Source organism: Sapajus apella, unplaced genomic scaffold (genome assembly GCF_009761245.1).
Source record: "Sapajus apella isolate SASKATOON/1434 unplaced genomic scaffold, GSC_monkey_1.0 scaffold40, whole genome shotgun sequence".
Classification (NCBI taxonomy): Eukaryota; Metazoa; Chordata; class Mammalia; order Primates; family Cebidae; genus Sapajus; species Sapajus apella.
This window is the reverse complement of record NW_022436980.1, coordinates 11620210-11635927: the sequence shown is the minus strand read 5'-3', so window position 1 is coordinate 11635927 and position 15718 is coordinate 11620210. Positions and strand designations below refer to the sequence as shown.

At 39.6% G+C, this 15718-nt stretch overlaps 1 protein-coding gene across 1 annotated transcript in view; it reads right to left on the bottom strand.

Annotated features, from left to right (window-relative positions):
• The window catches only part of MORC1 (MORC family CW-type zinc finger 1), a 167758-nt gene that overhangs the window by 27398 nt on the left and 124642 nt on the right, over positions 1-15718 (bottom strand). The window contains 1 exon segment of the mRNA XM_032298919.1: positions 4000-4069. Within this exon segment, the coding sequence (XP_032154810.1) occupies positions 4000-4069 (70 nt within the window).

The window sequence follows — 15718 nt, the reverse complement described above, 5'->3', positions numbered from 1 at the left end:
GTGGCTGGTACTGGTTGTTCCTTTCTATGTTTAGTGCTTCTTTCAGCAGGTCTTGTAAAGCAGGCCTGATGGTGATCATATCTCTGAGCAATTGCTTGTCCATAAATGCTTTTATTTCTCCTTCGTTTATGGAGCTTAGTTTGGCTGGACATGAAATTCTAAGTTGAAAGTTCTTTTCTTTAAGGATGTTGAATATTGGCCCCCACTCTCTTCTGTCCTGTAGGGTTTCTGCCGAGAGATCTGCTGTGTCTGATGGGCTTCCCCTTCTGGGTAACCAGACCTTTCTCACTGGCTACCCTTAGCATTGTTTCCTTCATTTCAATGCTGGTGAATCTGATGATTATGTGCCTTGGGGTTGCTCTTCTTGAGGAATATCTTTGTGGTGTTCTCTGTATTTCCTAGACTTGAATGTTGGCCTGCCTTGCTAGATTGGGGAAGTTTTCCTGAATAATATCCCGAAGAGTGTTTTCCAGCTTGGATTTATTTTCTCCATCACATTCAGGTACACCTATCAAACGTAGATTAGGTCTTTTCACAAAATTCCGTATCTTTTGGATGCTTTGTTCATTTCTTTTCACTCTTTTTTTCTCTAATCTTGACTTTTCATTTTATTTCATTGAGTTTGACTTCAATCTCTCATAGCTTTCTTCTGCTTGGTTGATTCAGCTATTGAAACTTGTGTATGCTTCGCGAAGTTCTCGTGTTGTGTTTTTCAGCTCCATCAGGTCATTTATATTCTTCTCTAAACTGTTTATTCTCATTAGCATTTTGTCAAGGTTCTTAGTTTCTTTGCTTTGGGTTAGAACATGATCTTTTAGCTCAGAGAAGTTTGTTATTACCCACCTTCTGAAGGCTGTTTCTGTCAATTCACCAGACTTATTCTCCAACCAGCCTTGTTCCCTTGCTGGTAAGGAGTTGTGATCCCTTGGAGGAGGAGAGGCATTCTGATTTGGGGTGTTTTTGTCCTTTTTGCACTGGTTTCTTCCCATCTTTGTGGATTTATTTACCCGTGGTCTTTGTAGTTGGTGACTTTCAGATGGGGTCTCTGAGTGGACATCCTTTTTGTTGATGATGAAGTTATTTCTTTCTGTTTTTTAGTTTTCCTTCTAACAGTCAGGTCCCTCTGCTGCAGGATTGCTGAAGGTCCACTCCAGACCCTGAGAATCACCTGCCTGGGAATCACCTGCGGTGGCTGCAGAACAAAGGATTGCTGCCAGTTTCTTCTTCTGTTATCTTAGTCCCAGAAGGATACCTGCCAGATGTCAGGCTCAGCTCTACTTTGTGAAGTGTCTCTTTCGATATACAGGGGTCAGGGAGCTGCTCCTTGTAGGAGCTCAAGTGCTGAGTTGTGAGCTCCGTTGTTCTGTTCAGAGCTTCTGGGCAGGTACATTGAAGTCTGCTGCAGTGGAACTCATAACCGCCTTTCTTCCCAGGTGCTCTGTCCTGAGAAGGTGGAGCTTTATTTATACATTCCTGATGTGCTGCTGCCTTTTTTTAGAGATGCCCTGCCCAGCTAGGAGGTAGCCTACTTACAGTCTGCCAGCAGAGGCATTGCTGAGCTGCTGTGGGCTCTGCCCAGCTGTTGTGTGAACTTCCTTGTGGTTTTGTTTATAGAGGTATAGACAGAACTACCTCAGTAATGGCAGCCTGCCTCAATAATGACAGACAGCCTCTGTAATGGTGGACTGCCTCGGTAATGGTGGACTGCCTCAGTAGTGGTGGACTGCCTCAGTAATGGTGGACAACCTTCCCTCCACAGAGCTGGACCATCCCAGGTCCAGCTGCGCTTGCTGTAAAACTCTCAATCCAGGAATTTCAGATTGCGGGTCTTTGTGGGGGCCAGATCACCTGGTTCCCTGTTTCAGCCCCCTTTTTTTCAGTTGAATGGGCGGCTCTGTCTCCCAGGCGTTCCAGGTGCCAGTTGAAATGGCCGCCCAGATTTGTGTGAGTTTTTGTGCGGAGACCTGCTGTGCAGGCTGAAACAGCTGTGCTGGAAACTCATGGTGCTTTTCAGCCCGGGAATCTCCTGGTCTGTGGGCAGTAACAACTCATTTGGAAATGCAGTGATCACTCATCCTCTGCATTGTTCTCGCTCGGAACTGCACTTCAGAGGTGTTCCTATTTGGCCATCTTAGATCCCTATCTGGATTGTTTATTTATTTATTTATTTTTGAGACGGAGTTTCGCTCTTGTTACCCAGGCTGGAGTGCAATGGCGCGATCTCGGCTCACCGCAACCTCCGCCTCCTGGGTTCAGGCAATTCTCCTGCCTCAGCCTCCTGAGTAGCTGGGATTACAGGCACGTGCCACCATGCCCAGCTGATTTTTTTTAGTTTTAGTAGAGACGGGGTTTCACCATGTTGACCAGGATGGTCTCGATCTCTTGACCTCGTGATCCACCCGCCTCGGCCTCCCAAAGTGCTGGGATTACAGGCATGAGCCACCGCGCCCGGCCCTGGATTGTTTTAAGAGTGTGTTGAGGACAGTATAAGCACTGAGTGAAAGTAGAAGTCTTTGTTATAACTGTCCAGACATCATGATCCACTAAGCAAACATTTACCAACAAATTTAGGGTTATTGAAGGCTAAGTAGAAGAGGACATCAACAAGCAAAGTTCTGGATGGTGGGTAAATGGCTGAGGATCTGCCTGACTCTTTTAAGGAAAAAGAATGGATGTACAGATGTTTTCCAACCATGCTGTAGGCAGCATTGGTTTTGCTCAGTGACTTGCACTGCAAAGTGAAAATTTTTAACCCAACAGCTAACTAATTCAAAATAATAGTCATTTGAAAACATTTCACAATTTTTTCCTGCCAAACCCAGGAAGAGTATTTAAAATTAAATATTAATTTTAGGATAAAACTGTATTAGCAATTTTTTCTAGTACAATTTGGAAATCCAACAGAACCATATTTGAAGGCACAGCAGTAGTTTGAACTGTCTATAAAAGACTGGCTTTAAAATTAAGGCACCCTTACAAAGAAATCCTGATGGTGGAATTGCAAATTATTGTAATTAAGATGAAAAAGAAAAAGCATGATTTCTTAGGGACCTCACTAATGGGTTCAAACATAAAGTTGTGAATGAATAGCGGATTAGGTTACCTAAGCAACAGAGAAGGAAGGAAGAACATGCCGCCAAATGAGAATATAAAACCACGGCATGGATCATAAAGAAAAGGATTGGGAATGATGAAACCAAATGAGCTCAGACGAAGAAGACTAAGATCTTTAAAACTTATTTCAAAATAAGACAAAGGCAATGAAAACAATGGATGTGCTTCTTGGGTCCAATGGTATAATATTAAAATAAAGAGAATGCGATAATAATAATATTAGAATGCATAATAAAAGAAGTACAGTAATAACAATGAATGAACACTAAGAAAATAAATATTTTGAATCTAGTTTGTTTTCCGCTTCTCTACCCAGGAAATTATTACTGGATTGAATATTATAAGATGGCAGCTTATGCCTTAAATAAGTTCAAGCCTTTTATCTGAGACACATTACATCCCCTGGGCATGAAGAAACTCATAAACGTGTTTGTTGAACTACTTTTAGGAACCTCAGAAGAATAATGAAAAGCAGAAAGTTACTAAAAGATAAAAAAACAGGGACTATCATCATCATAATTTTCAAAACTCTTTTTGAAAATTATTGACCTAATATCAATCCTAATCAAAATTAGAAAGAGAATTCAAAACAAAGAATGGTGTAAGTCTATGGAAATTTCAGGCAGTGTGGCAGTGTTGTGGACACTATCCTCAGCCAGAAAGTGTCTCTCTGCCCATCAAAACATACAAGGTTGGCAGTTCACCCTCTCTCTACTCCTCTCACTTCTAGAAAAACAAACCTAATTTTTTAAAATCCAAACTTAATTTTTAAAATCCAAACTTCTGATCTATATATCAGGCTGTCGAGCCATATTGAAAACGTCTCAAACATTACAGTTAATATAGATAGATATAGATATAGATATGTGAGCTGATTTGTTTTACCTTGGTTTATAAGAGGAATTTCCTTTTTTTCTTGTTTCAATGAAACATCCGTGTTGCTTTTATCTGAAACCTGAAAAACAAGTTCTTTATTTAAAACTGTACAAATAGATGGGACATATTATACACTTGATAAAAGACATGAAAGGCAGTGCTCCCATCGGAAGAGAGATCATAACGTTAGCAGCAGTAAAGTTATGCACCTGTTATAAAGGGAACAAATGGTACATGAACAAAATGAAAATAGCATACATTTCAAGAATGATTACATTACCATAGTCATGTTTACTCAGTTGATTTCCTTAAAGTGATTTTTGTATTTCTACTAATATTTGTATAGCTATTTTAAAAATCGGTATCACACGTGGATGTAATGATGTCTACAACAAGGTCAAGTATTTGATTCACCAGCAACAACCATTGAGCCTCTATTGTTTTTTGTTTGTTTTTTGAGACGGAGTCTCATTCTGTCCCCAGACTGGAGTGCAGTTGTGTGATCTTGGCTCACTGCAACCTCCAGCTCCCTGGTTCAAGTGATTCTCCTGCCTCAGCCTCCTGAGTAGGACTGGGACTACAGGTGTAAACTGCCACGCCCAGCTAATTTTTGTATTTTTTTAGTAGAAACAGGGTTTCACCATGTTGGCCAAGATAGTCTTGATCTCTCGAACTCATTCATGATCCGCCCACCTCTGCCTCCCAAAGTGCTGGGATTACAGGCGTGGGCCACTGTACCCGGCCACCTCTATTGTTTTGAGGAAGCTTAGGGTACCTCTGGTTGCTGCAAAGCAGACAAAGTAGGAGTTCAGCATCCGTGCCATGAAAACTTTGGAGAGTTTGGGGCTGGGGCCTGTAGTCCCAAAACATAATAAGAATATGGGGAAGAGGATGGGAAGGTGACCTGGAATACTGGGGGATGGGACATCTCATCTTCTAACAAAATCCCAGGCAAATTGCCTGAAGGGGGTTGCAGAGCCTTGGTGTGTTGATTGCTGGAGCCAGGAGGGCTACTTGCGCCTGGAAAGAGAGAGGACATATATGTGTTTGTGTGTGGTTGTGGGGCACAAGGTGGGAATGGATGGGGGACATTTGAGGGGTGGAGTGCGCCATTCATAAGCCAGGTCTATCATCACTTTGGGAATCCTGTTAGGCTCCATTTTACAAGACTCACACAAAGCAAACTTACACTTTGTGAATATACTTTAAATGAGAGAGAAAGAGAGAGTGAAAGTGTCTGTTTATGCCTTCGGGGAAAGACACCCAGAATGCTCCCTCTATGTATTTTGTAAATCTGTGAGAAGGTGTAGGAATAGGCAGTTATGAAAGAAAGGAAGAAAGGCAATGAAGAAGGCAAGCAGAAGGCAAAAAGCTCCTGTCTGCTCGTTGCTCTGAAGACCCGTGAACACACACTGATACACATGCAACCATGTCCCCAACTCTGTTACCTCATGGAAGATAGGGAGCTGTCAGTTTTCTTGAAGTTTGCTCATTGCAAAGTTTGCTCATCTTTCATCTTTCATGCCCCTTCTAACCTGCTAAACAAATGTGGTCTAGAGAGGATGTCCACCCTCTTTTTTTCCCCTCCCAGGAAACATAGGAGTATTTTTACACAGCATTCCGGAAACTGTGCTCTCTCAGGAAGTAGATTAAATGGGCACACACGGAGCCTAGTAACAAAATAACTATGTAGCTGTCTATCATTGCCATTTTCCATTTCACCTAAATCAAGAGCAAGAAAAGCCTTATGGATAAGGGAGAAATAAATAAGACTACTTCTAAACTACTTTTGTCTATTTCAAAAAAATTTTTTGTACTTAAATTGTAAGTGCCTGCCCCAGGAAGTAATCAAAATGCATATTTCTTAAAGATTCATTTTGCAAAAATCTTGAAAGTGACTTTAAAATGCATGTTTTATTTACCTCTGATGAACATAAAATTTAAAGTTTTCTTCTGATGCGCTGATATGTAAGGAAAATCTACATGATACTAAGTGTCTCCAACTTCAGACTAAAGATTTTTCCAACCAGTTTATAAACAGCATAGACTATTTTCAACAACATCTAATAGGAACCACAAGATAAGCTTATGAGAAGAACTATTTAATGCCTTTCATTATAAGCACTTCGTTATAATCCATGATGATTATATCAAAATGTGTTAATTTTCTTTGGGAACCTTCTTCTATGATGAAATCAGACAAGATGAAAGTATCCAAGATTAAAGAAAATGACAGCACTCCCAGAAGAGAAATTTTGTTGTTGGTGTTATTAATGCAGTCTCACAAAATTAATTATGTTTGCATTATATTGTTTAGTTCTCTGCTTTGAGCTCTGTCTTGTTAGGGCTATTTTTCTAGGATCAGATATGCCCCCTTACTCCAAAAATGTTACTTGTACAAAGCTCTGCCATCTCTATAACATGAAAAATTTATTCTTCCTTTGCTTTATTATCTTTATTCTTTATATTGAAAGCATAGAAATGTTTAAAAGATTTTTGGATAAATGATTTAAAGCCTACAGTATTTTCTTTGAAATAACATTGTATAAATCTGATTTTATAGGATGCTGCCTTCTATTACAATATAGTTGAAGGTCTTATTTTTTTCAAAATGAGACAAGAAAACACACAGCTGTTTTTTCAATTACATGACTTGTATACTTGATCTTACTTACAAAGGTCTTTCATTTATATTAATTGGTTTCATTATAGAAATGTTCTTCAGTCACTTAAGCTTAACTGTGTCTCATATTCTGAAGTTTGAGGAACTCTCTTGCCTGAGATTTTTACCTATATCACGAAACAGACAACACCTCACACAAAGCAAATGAGATTATAGTTTAGTCTTAACATGGAGTTTAAGACATCTTAATTAAAATTATGTTAACAATGAGCAGGGTGGGATTTGTCAGTTCTTCAAGGGATGCAACGGATCAACGTAATACCACATGTTCAATTTTGTAAAGTATCTACTTAAGAAGATAAATAAATCATAAATAAGTCAGAGGGGAAAAAAGAACACATCACAGGCAGCTTTGCTACACCTATTTAATTTCATTATTGTTAAGGAAGCTTAAAAACTGGATGATATCGGGCCGGGCGCGGTGGCTCAAGCCTGTAATCCCAGCACTTTGGGAGGCCGAGGCGGGTGGATCACGAGGTCAAGAGATCGAGACCATCCTGGTCAACATGGTGAAACCCCGTCTCTACTAAAAATACAAAAAGTTAGCTGGGCATGGTGGCACGTGCCTGTAATCCCAGCTACTCAGGAGGCTGAGGCAGGAGAATTGCCTGAACCCAGGAGGCGGAGGTTGCGGTGAGCCGAGATCGCGCCATTGCACTCCAGCCTGGGTAACGAGAGTGAAACTCCGTCTCAAAAAAAAAAAAAAAAACTGGATGATATCACTTTATCTGATTACTTCTACTCCTTTAACCCTCCAAGCCTACTTCAAGCACATTATTATGAAGAATCCATAAAGGCTATGATACCAGTAAATACCTTTCTGGCAGCTTCAAAGACCCTTTCTGTTTGCACTTGTCATGGTTAACATTATGTTCCAGGCCCTCCCCTTCACTCAATAATTTACTCAATAACATTGGGTTCCTAGCGTGGACCAGGTACTATTACAGTGAAAAGTTCAAAGTCCTCCTGATATGGTTTGGCTATGTCCCCACTCAAATGTCGACTTGAATTGTAGCTCCCATAATCTCATGTGTCGTGGGAGGGACCCGGTAGGAGGTAACTGAATCACGGGGGTGTGTTTTTCCCATGCTGCTCTTGTCACAGTGAATAAGTCTCAGAAGATCTGATGGTTTTATAAAGTGGAGTTCCCCCACACACGTTCTCTTGCCTGCTGCCATGTAAGACATGCCTTTGCTCTTCTTTTGCCTTCTGCCATGATTGTGAGGCCTCCCCAGCCATGTGGAACCTCTTTTTCTTTATTAATTATCCATTCTCAGGTATTTCTTCATAGCAGTATGAAAATGGACTTATATACCTGCCTTTATGGAATGAATTTTCTATATTCAATAAATAAAAAGATAAACATGTAATATATTGTCAGGTAATGGAAGTTCTGAGAAGAAAAACAACACAGGTGAGAGAGAGTGATATAAGATCCTGCATAATCTGACCCCCTCACTGCTCTGTTCTCATCTCACATCCTCCATTTGCCTCTAGCAGCTCTTTGACAAATACGCCAGGCACACTCCTCTCAAGTCTTTGGCTTGTTTACTATAGACTTGTTTGTTCCCCCAGCTTTTCCCTAGTCTTGCCTAAGCATCCCATTCATTAGTGGGGCCATCTGTGGTCACGCTACCTAAAATTGCAACTCCTGTTCACCACCTGCAACACAGATACTTCCTATTCCCGTCCTTTGCTTTCTTTTTCTCCCTGATACTTGTTATTACCTACCATGCACCGTATTTACTTATTCATCTCATCTGTTGAATGATCCCCCCACTAGAATGGAAGCTCCACAAAGACAGGAAGGATTGTCTGTTTTTTCCCCTGCTGGACCCCCATTGTCTAGGACAGCAACTGATGTTCAAGATATTCAGAGAACAAGAGAAAGTTTAAAAAATCAAGTCATGAAAATACATGTGTGTTGCTGACAGTGGTGATGGGGTGGTGTAGGTAGTAGAGTACAGGTATACGACCGATAAAGGAAAATGCTTAGGCTTATGTTTCTCTCTTACTGGTATTATTTTTCTTCACAGAATTTATATGACCTAATATTATATTACTTATTTACCCTTTTATTTAATATTCCTTAGGGTACTGGAGGCCAACTATGGTCAGAGTGGCCACAGTGGACTAAGAGAAGGAAGGAGCAGTGAGGTCTGTAGGTCAGGACATCTAGCGCTTTGGGGGCCACAGCAAGAACACTGAATTTTGTTCTAAGTATGAGCAGCAGCCATGGAAGAGTTTGAGTAGGTGAATGACATAATATGACATATTCTGGATGGCATACTCAGATTTTTAGACTGTGGTGGCCAAGAGAGACAGCGAGATGATTCATAGGAGTACTGCTGTAGTCCGGGTAAGAGATGTCAGTGTGTTGGCCAGAGTGGCAGCTATGGAGGTGGTAGAATACATTCTATGTTTAAAGGTTGGTCAGCAAAATTGGCTGATGAGTTGAGTGCAGGATGAGAAAGGAGAGAAATTCAGGATGATTCCCAGGTTTGGGCCTGAGTAGCGGTGAGAGTTAAGGAAGCATGAAGATGTCTCTTGGAATTCTTTCTTCTCTTGATCTTTATAGCCTTCTCTGTTTCAACTCTCTGGGTAGTTTATCCTTTTTCTGTCTGTTCTCAACTTCTCATGGTACCTGTTAAAATCTCTAAAGTTAAGCTATCACACTTCATGCAAACAATGGCTTCCTCGGCACCTCAGCCCTAACTTTTCACCTTTGCTCTAGTTATTTCCAACGGATCTCATGACACTTACACGTGAATGTCTCGCTGAAACTTCAAATCCTCAGTCCCACCTTTGACTACTTGGTCAGATTCCCCGTCAATGAGCTTCATTCTATTCACAGTGCTGGCTTTTGTTCCAGATTGCCATTGCAGAACTGCTTTCATTACTTAGTTCTCCACACTTTTACCAAGCTGTACTACCTTTCTTCTACAATTTCTTAAGGTTTTCTTGTCATCCGATACTACAATTTTCAGGCAGCATCAACCTACTTTTTTCTGTTGGTCTTTACTTTCTTCTTTTTACAATCCAAGCCATTATCCCAATCTGATTAATGTTTTTAAACAAAATACCCATGGTTAGATGTTCCTTCTTAAAAACATCCTATAGGTCCTGCATACTTAGTATCTCAAGCACAGAATCTTTATCTGCCTTTCAAAGCTCTTCTCAATGTGATTCTAAGTTATCTAGACACAATTTAAGTATTTCTTAACAAATATCCCTTATTATAATCAAAACGTGCTCTTCAGATTTCCCTAAAATTACCATATGCACTCTTGCTTCCACATCTCTGCCATGTAAATGTTCTACGTGGAATGGCTTCTCCCTTCTCTTCCTTTCTTAGAAGTTTTATCCATAACTTGTAAAGACAAGTATACATCCCACTCTTTCCAAAACATCTTTTTTGTTATTAATCCAGCATGTATTCTTTCTTCCTCTGAATAACTACTAACAGTTATCTCCCCTTCTATCTTCCACATAAGTTCACTCTTTAGCTCTCTATTTTTTTCCATAAAGAAATTTTGCTTTCTCAATTTTCATTCATCTAGCTCACCAATAAAGGCTGACTTTTTCTTCTTTAGAATTAAAGAAGGTGGCTTTAAAAGCTTTTTATAATGCAAATAATTATTTTCATTCTATCATAAATATAATTCTCATAACCTTGAAAATAGATAGCATTATTGTTCTCATTTTATATACAGGAAAACAGAATATCAAAATTTGACACAACTGACAAACCTCACGGAGGTCTGAATTGGAGCCTGGGTCAGCCACTCAGTGTAAAGCCTCCACAGTGTAGAGCCTGTATCCTTTCCATAACATAATATACTATCCAATGGTGTTGTAAAATTGTCTTCCAATTTTTTTGTTCCTTCAGCAGAGAAATCAGATACTTGACTTTTTTGGTGTCCCTCAAAATCTTGAACATAGTATTATTCAATAAATTTGTTTTGATTAATTAGCTCAGGGTGCTGGTAGTCCATAGTCTAGCACTTGAATATTTAGATTCCTTGTAAGTCATCCACAAGATTTTCCTTTAGGTTAGGGACATATCACACATTGTTTTTGTGTCTCTCTGTACATTTGCTGGAGAGTTGATGAACAATCCTGTGGAGGACTATTCCCCTTAGAGCTCTGGTCTGCATCTTGTAAGAGGGCTTCCCATGTGTCTAGTATTATTAGTAATCATCACAGCATTTTATAGATTCATAAAGAGGCAATGGTAGCATCATCAACCAGGAGCAAAGCTGATGAGAAATCACCTGCTTTTGAAATTAAGGCAACTTGAATAATCTGAAATTATGTTATTGTACTACCAGTGCAGTCTTCTATTTTAAAAAAGCCATTCTGTTGGGAGTCAGAAAAATGATGTATATCTAGGGTGAATGCAATTGATTTAGGGACTAATTTTGCAAGGTTTTTGTTTTTCTTTTATATCTGCTTTTGGGTTACATTGTCACCTTTTCAGTCTCATTGTCATGATTCATTATCATGTAGTACTTATACAAAAAACAGTACTTATAGTTGTTTTTCATTTGTTTTGGCCACCATAAAACATAAACCTAGACACTGTAGCAACTCATCACTCTTCTGGATGTTCTTCAGGTTTTATAACATACTATGAAGGCCCTGTTAAGGATGTTAAGGATTCAGGGTGCATTGATGCTTTTTCTAAGCGGAATCTGCCTCTTTTGAAAGCTTCCCCAAAGAGCTAACCAGGTACAACTGGTAAATGACTTAGCTCATTTCTGAGACAGGAAGATGGTTCCATCCACTCATTGTTACATGACTTTCTTGAGCCCCAGAGAGTGTTCTGTTCTAGATACCAGAGGATACATGTTTCATAATGGCTGAGGTTTCATTGCCAAACTCTTAAAATACTTTTGTCAGTGGTGATCTGGCCATCAAATGTTTAAAAATATCTATAGATTGAGAAAATGAAACAGATCCCTCTGTCAGTCTGCTCTTGAGGACAGCTGTAAGCCAAAAGAAGGCTTAAATAATCACGGAGGACAGAAGGGCTAGTCAATCCAATAAACAAAAAAATACACAGTTCCCGGTTATTAAATAGAAGGTCTATTCTAACCTTACTATAACCACACCATACATATTATTCCATGTCTTCACAAATCTGGGTTTTCCTCTGACATTCAGAGTAGTACCTCAAAGATTATTATTATAAAATATGAATAAACAACAAACACCGGTATTTATGAGGAAGGTATATGTTGCTTCATGTTAGAATTAGAAAATCTCTACAATGTCAGTTTGGAGTGTGTGTTCCTCCGGGATGAAAAAAAAAGCATGTACATATGTTTTTAAATAAAGTCAGTACTTTTATCACTCTGTCTGGAGCCTCAGCACATTATTGCTATTCAACTTCTCTAACTGCTGGCATGGGTAATTTTATTTCCCTGGTGTTCCTCAGTTTTGCGTCTCTCTTCAAATTGATCATTTGCTTTCCTGACCATCTACTGTGGTCTGGGAACCTAATCTTCCCAGTCACCTTTCAGAATAGATCCCCTAGGATGTTTAATCTGTGTGGTTACTTCTTACCTCTCATCTGGTGATGTAACTTTGATAGGATGTGAGATACTCTAATCCCATTCTTCCATTTTTACTTTCAAAGTTTTTATGAAGCATTGTGTAGAAACAGCTGATCAGACTGCATCACTTTTGAGAGGCATGGAAAATACCAGATTCATTCCCAGATCCAGGGTGGTATGGAGTTTGCCTGGAGTAAAGTTGGACTGCCAGTTTATCACAGAGCAGTGCACAGGAGTTTGTAATTAAATCTAGACAAACCCTTAATTACAGCAGTACCACAGGGCACTATTCCAATAACAGCAGAACTACAGCAGTATCTACTCAGACAATGATTCTCCTGATAAAGGCTGGCATACCTATAAAAGATGTGATTTAACAACAATTTCTACTTCCTTCCCATCTGGGATTAACTGGGACAAATTTGAACTTTACACATGGGTTTGGAAATGCCTGAGACAGAAAGCAGTTCAGAATACCCACTATTCATTTAAAGAGAGAGCAGGACATGTGTTCTGAGCATGTAAGATAGAAAATAATAAGATTTTCTGGAGGCCAAAGGTAAAGCAACAACAGCTCATGGAAGGGGTTGGTGACCACAACCATATTACTAGAGTGATAATCTTGGACAAGAAAAATGCTTTCTTTTTTCAGAAGCCAGGAATTAGTAGAGACCCCAAGAAGATAAGCCTCATAACTGTGACTAGACTCTAGGTTGACTAGAAGGACAAAAGCTGGGTCTTAGAAGAAAAGAACTATTAATACATTGTTTAGATCAGATTTAGGGTAGATACAGAGAGAAATGGGCTAAAGAGAGCTTAATCTGGGCAAGGCATGGATGATGGATTGGCCCTTTAAAACTGATTCAAGACACTTGACTGGAGGTGCCCATCCAAAAAACTTTGGAAACACAAGCCAAAATGCCAAATGTTAGCCAATGCAGTATAGAGGTGGACCTTGAAACTCTCATGCCTAAGTAAAGTGTATCCATTTGCTTCAACTGACCCAAGTGGAATGGGCTGACTGAATTAATGTAGGGGCCAGTTATGGAGGTGGAAGGTAAAAGGAGATGTCATAATGAGGAGTGATTACACAAAGAGGAGCCAAGTCAAACAGCTGGGGCTCAAGGTGCCCACTTCCTGGCACTGTGATCTTTAGCAAGCTTAATTTTCCCCATCTGTAAAATAGGGGTGAAAGAGTACTTGCCTCAGGTTATGAGGAGGTGAGAAGAGATATGAAACGTGGGAAGAACAGTATCTGAATTTCATCATGGCCACACAGAAAGGGAAAAGACTGACTACTGGAATATGACGGCTGTGCGCATGTGTGCACACACACTAAAATTTCTGGATAATTCAGCTTTATAGCGTCAGAGTTAAAAAAAAAAAATATGGACCACCTTAGTTACCCTAAAATGGTGGAGGCAGCTGTAGCTGTACTAACAAGATTATGAAAAATAAAAAGTTTGCTAAAGTGCAGAATCCATAGCAAATGTCTCTAAAGGTCCAACTGAGAGGTTATCTAGAGCATTTTGAAGAGGATTAAGATTTTTTAAAGAAAAACTCTTCATTATTTTCCTGACAGTTTTTTAATCTCTAGAAAATGCCTGAAGCTTTAACCAAATCCCAGTTGGAAACTTCTACAGCTCCAAATGATGTGTAAGGTCTTGCCAAGAACACACTCATTGCATGGACTTTGAAAATGAATGGCCTGCACTGGCTACAAGACCAACCATAAATTAATATCAAATAGAAAACATGCTGTGGAAGCAATATCAACAAAGTATATGAGCTGAAGCAACTAGAGACAGGACAAATGAAGCCCCACACCACATGAATGACTTGGAGCATGGCAAATGGGAGGCATGGTACAGAACAAAGTGCCAGACATTAAAAACGATCAGAAAATGAAGATTATTCCTCTGGGAAAAGAGGAAACAAGAAGAATGTGGTTTTAAAAAATTGCTTGGGTAAGGCTGGGCACAGTGGCTCACGCCTGTAATCCCACCACTTTGGGAGGCCAAGGTGGGTGGATCACTTGAGGCCAGGAGTTCGGGCCAGTCTGGCCAACATGGCAAAACCCCATCTCTATTAAAAGTACAAAAATTAGCTGGGTGTGGTGGCACATGTAATTCCAGCTACTCGGGAGACTGAGGTAAGAGAATTGCTTGCCATGAGCTGAGACTGTGCCACTGCACTCCAGCCTGGGGGAAATAGGGAGACTCTGTCTTGAAAAAATTTAAAAGGTAAAATGAAAAAAATTTCTTCAATAGACCACAGGCCTTAGAGCAAAAGCAATAAGAAGAACATTCAATCAAGAATTGAGGGGCTCAGTGGGGGTAGGGAGAGAAGAAGTTAGGAAAACAAATAAAACATAACAGTAGGCCACAACAGTGTGGTAATTTTGGAGAATGAATGATCATATGGCTGAAGTAATCAGCAATGGTTGCATTAAATATGAATCTGGAAAGTAACCAATACTTTTTTTCATTTCACTTGAAATTGCACAACTATTAGTACAAGAACCAGAGTGAGATGTTGCCTGAAACATGGAACAGAGAAAACTAAAGTGCCTTAATATGAAAAAAAAAAAAAATCCTTTCAAAAGGCAGGCTGATAGATATTTATTAACATAGCAAAACAAATCTGCTAATCAGAATGGAGTTATTCTCCAGAAAGCATGAAAACATACAGTTATAGGAGCACAGTCAGGCACAGACAAAGGTTCCCTGAGTCAGTACCCTTTTAGTATTATGGTTGCATTGGTACCATCACCTCTGTCATGTCTCTTTGGAAGGTGGACACAGCAGGCTGTCTTAGCTGGACGCCTTTTACATATTCAGGCACCTAGCTCACTAGCAACTGCCAGATTATAATTGGCAGCCCAGGCAGATTGGCATAAAGGGACAGAATGCATAGCTTAGGTCAATATGTGCCTTCCAGTTGAACTGAGGCTGTATTTATCTTTTAAATGACTAAAGTGACATCATGCTATAATATAATAGTTTCCTGAATTTGGATAAATTGGATATGAAGTCATCCCTGTGAGATGAAGTTTCTTTGGTGTGCTGAACATACCGTATTTCTTAGTCTCTTATACCTAAAAATAAGACCCTGGGTCCCACATTCAGTAAATTTACCAAAATAATAAATACCACCTTTGGGGGTCAGGGGAGGGAGTCCTTTGCAGTAGCTAATTATTCTTCCTTAAGTGACAACCTCCTGTACCACCATTAGCACTGAGTACCTTCCTTCTTGAAATTTAATAGACACAGGGGCACATACACTCACACGTGTACAGACACATGCTATAATTAGAAGATAACCAGGAAGGAGCATGGGGGATGGGATGATCTTTTTTTAATTTCTAGGTTTAAGAAAATGCAGACAGACAGCATTGAGGAACAATTATTTCCTACTTGAATTATTGCAACTACAGCCAAACAGAAATTAATGTGCATCTCTGGATAATATATATTTATCCAAGTTA